Source organism: Etheostoma cragini, chromosome 15 (assembly GCF_013103735.1).
Source record: "Etheostoma cragini isolate CJK2018 chromosome 15, CSU_Ecrag_1.0, whole genome shotgun sequence".
Lineage (NCBI taxonomy): Eukaryota > Metazoa > Chordata > Actinopteri > Perciformes > Percidae > Etheostoma > Etheostoma cragini.
Window position 1 is genome coordinate 837,601 of NC_048421.1, and position 3,986 is coordinate 841,586.

At 42.5% G+C, this 3,986-nt stretch overlaps 3 protein-coding genes across 3 annotated transcripts in view; all 3 read right to left on the reverse strand.

Moving 5' to 3' along the window:
* Window positions 1–3,986, reverse strand: part of LOC117958237 — an 859,617-nt gene that overhangs the window by 765,878 nt on the left and 89,753 nt on the right. The gene's annotated exons all lie outside the window — the stretch shown is intronic.
* LOC117958276 overlaps window positions 1–3,986 on the reverse strand; it is a 20,233-nt gene that overhangs the window by 10,694 nt on the left and 5,553 nt on the right. The window lies entirely within an intron of this gene.
* Window positions 1,778–3,986, reverse strand: part of spns1 (spinster homolog 1 (Drosophila)) — a 14,573-nt gene continuing 12,364 nt past the window's right edge. The window contains 2 exon segments of the mRNA XM_034894626.1: window positions 1,778–2,660; window positions 3,588–3,883. Coding sequence (XP_034750517.1) covers window positions 2,590–2,660; window positions 3,588–3,883 — 367 coding nt within the window. The 3' untranslated portion in view covers window positions 1,778–2,589.

Genomic DNA, 3,986 nt, shown 5'->3' on the forward strand with positions numbered 1-3,986 from the left:
GGGGGGGGGGGGTGAATGCAGTGGAGTAACTAAAGTAACTAGTTAAAGACTAGAAAAGCTCTATCTATCTATCTATCTATCTATCTATCTATATCTAGGATCTATATCTAGGATGTAAAGCTATTTCCAGTCAGTGTGATGCTAACGGCTTGTTAGCCTAAAGCCCGTGACACACCAACCTGATAACCATCCGCTGGACAGTCTGGCAAGGTCGTGACTCGAGGTCGTGACTCGAGGTCGGGACTCGAGGTCGGGACTCGAGGTCGGGACTCGAGGTCGGGACTCGAGGTCGGGACTCGAGGTGTGGTCCGGGCCGTCGGTCTTCCTTCTGGCCAATCTGACGAAACGAGGAGCGGGATGAGCGAGACGAGAGTCTCTTAAAATCTGACAAAAATCTTTAAACCTTCCTGGCGTCCTCGGGTCATCTGGGTTTTCTCTCAACCACATTGTCAAAATAATATCGTGGATACACAACGCTACAACGCTCTTCACACGTAAAGTAAAGGCTCAGTTCACCACTTCCTTTGAATTTAGGTATTTTATTAAATGTTATAGTATTTGAACGTTGCAAAAAGTGTCCAAAATTTCAGAAAAAGCTTCAGAAACGCAGCGACAAACATCTACGAAAACATCAATAAAAGCGCTGAAAAAGATTTACGAAAACATCGTAAAAAGTGACAAAAAAAATCTGTAAAAAAACAACAAGAAAGAAAGGGAAAAGTGTCAAATTTTGAAAAAGTACGACTCAGATTTTCAAGTTACATCATGGTCGACACAAAGACAACACAAAGGGTCAGGCTTACCTTTGTGGATCTGAGATGAAGATTCAGCCGCGGCTCGGACGATTTCTCCTTCAAATGTTTCAGAAACACGTTTCGGGGATCCATTTTAGTAAAATATGAGATTATATTCTGAGCCGCCATGAGGGTTTGCCTTCTGGATGCTTGCTTACCTCCTTGGGGATGACACCTCTGGGCGCCTTCACTGCTAATTATTTGGTTCTTACCAAGATAACAAAATCTTAGATTTAGAAGTGTTAGATAATTTATCTGGTTTTTATTTATCTGAGTGAATTTCTCATTTTAAGTGTTCTACTTTCCACTCTAATCTCAAATCAAGCTAATCAGGTGAAGGGATCTTTCTGCACGGACAGATTGGAGAAAGCTTTCCCTCAGATTTAGTGTTTTTATCTTGTTTTTAGACCCAGAACGACAGGAGATGGGAAACGTTGCTGGGGAGACAGGACGTGTGTGTGTGTGTGTGTGTGTGTGTGTGTGTGTGTGTGTGTGTGTGTGTGTGTGTGTGCGTGTGTAGTGTTGCAATGACCAATGCAACGCACGAGTTGATGTCGTCAATCGACACACCTTAATGTCAACATGACAACTCATTTCATTTGTTTTTGTCTCTTTTGCACAACAGATGCTGAAAAAAATATTAATTTCCACCGGATTGTGAGAACGGAGAATATTCTGCAGTTTTCTGGGGAATTATTTTCGATTTTGAGTTATTTTATTGATAGCAGTTTTCCGACTGGAGGAGTTTTTGTAGTTCCTAGAACACAACGTTCCTATAACCCCTAAAACTAGTGGTCCCCTAATGACCCCGAAAAACAGGGTTATAGGAACTATTTGGCCTGTAACTCCTTGGTCATATCTATGTCTGTCTATCTATCTATCTACATATCTATCTGTCTATCTGTCTATCTATCTATCTATCTATCTATCTATCTATCAAAATATAAATGTACTTGTTAACACATTTCAAACACACACAAACACAAAGTTAATTCCTGTTTAATAGCTCAAAAAACAGATTTGCTAAAATAATTTGAGGTTAACAAACATCTTTGATTATTAACATTGATCCAAAAGGTGTTTTTCTTTCTTTTTACATAAGAATAAGTGTTGCAGCGTGTGCTCTACCTGCAGAGACAGACTGGGACAGTCGACTTGGTGAAGCTCTCTGAAGCCCGCCGAGCTGCGACCTGACGCGAAGCAAAAGAAACGCCCCGGCTCTTTAAAACTCCCTTTAACACCGGGAACGTCTCCAACTACACAAACTAAAAACTACAAAAACAGCAGCAACATATGTAAAAGATAAACAGATGATCTAACCGCTTGGAGCCTTTTCTCCTGCTTCATGGACGACTTTAAGAGTATTAGTGTTGCAAATGTTGGACACATAACACACGGGGTTATTAACTGATTAATAAAGCGTCTCCTGTGTATAAAATAACTGTGGGAGCAGGATGCAGCCCTGTTTTGGTTGTGGTTACAGAAGATATGAATGATTTTGTCTCTGGATCTCCGGCTGATCCCAGATCAGCCGACTCAGGGTCCCTCTGAGGGAGAGAAGGATCTCCATCGGTTACGAGATGATCAGAGATCTGTTGCTTCTCTGCAGAGTCTCTCGACATCCTGTCCAACAAAGTCCTGGAAAAACCTCCGTGAGAGCGGCGTGTCCCCGGCACGGTAAAATCATAAAAAAGTATCATATCAAGGGTTTAAAAATAAACTTCTCTGCATGGCAGATGGTCCAATCGGTGGTCTCAGTCCTTAAAAACTACGATGAGCGCGGGTGTGTGTGTGGTCAGATGAGGACACTGGACACCGGGACTCTGGTGGACCGGCCGCTCTTCGGGACAACGATCGGCTCGTCCTCTGTCAACAGAGAAAAGAAACCTTTGTTTATTCTGCTGCTGCGCCGCTGAAGACCCGCCATCATAACAACCATCACCATCACCATCATCATCATCATCATCATCATGGCCATCATAATAACCATCATCATCATCATCATCATGGTCATCACCATCATCACCATCATCATCATCATCATCATCATGGCCATCATAATAACCATCATCATCATCATCATCACCACCATCATCATCATCATCATCATCATCATGGCCATCATAATAACCATCATCATCATCATCATCATCATCATCATCATCATCATCACCATCATCATCATCACCATCATCATCATCATGGTCATCGCTATGCTAATGCTGATACAAGCCTGTAGAAACACACTGAGCAGCAGTAATGGAGAGTAAATCATCACGATACCATATCACGATATCTAGGTCGCAATATCATTGCAATACTTTGGTCATGATAGGATATTACTGCGATACAATATAAGATAAGATAAGATAAGATAAGATAATACTCTATTCATCCCACAGCGGGGAAATTCCTTAGTTACAGTAGCATTCTCAACAATAAGAGCAAAAAACAAACACGAGAAAGACAGGCAAACAGTAGACAACGTGCAGAAGGTAGACTGAAGTAAAGTAGCGTCTAATAAAGGTTTTGTAAAGTAAATTGCGGTTGCCATAGTACAAAAAACAATATTGCAGTCACACGATACTTAGGTCACGATACGATGTTATTGCGATTTTAACCATACCCTTTTTAAATTAAATGTGTATTTGTGTTCTTTGTTGTGCTGCATTAAGCTGCACAACAAGATACTGTAAATCTATCAGGTCTTCTCCTTTTCTATCATCTTATCTTATCTTATCCTCCAATCCAATCCTATCCAATATAATCCTGTCTTATCTCCTCTTGTCTGACCTGTGGAGTCGTAGTTCTCTGCCCGCTGGCGGTCCTTTTCGATGAAGAGGGCGGTGGCGAGGAAGAAGCCTCCGCCGATCACGGCCACGAAGGAGCAGAGCAGCAGGGAGAGCTGCAGGGAGCGGAACTGCCACAGGAACGAGTCCTCCTTCCTCAGGGCGTCCGAAACCTGGGAGACAAACAGGGTCACACACAGAGCCTGGCGAAGGTTTCTCAAACCTCACGCTGCGTTACAGACTCAACCCTCCAACACGCTGTGAACTTCAGCTGAAAACTGGAGAAAAAATGTTTCTCAAGTTGTTTTGATGGTCATTTTGTGTCTGTGTGTGTGTGTGTCTGTGTGTGTGTGTGTGTGTCTGTGTGTGTGTGTGTGTGTCTGTGTGTGTGTGTGTGTGTCTG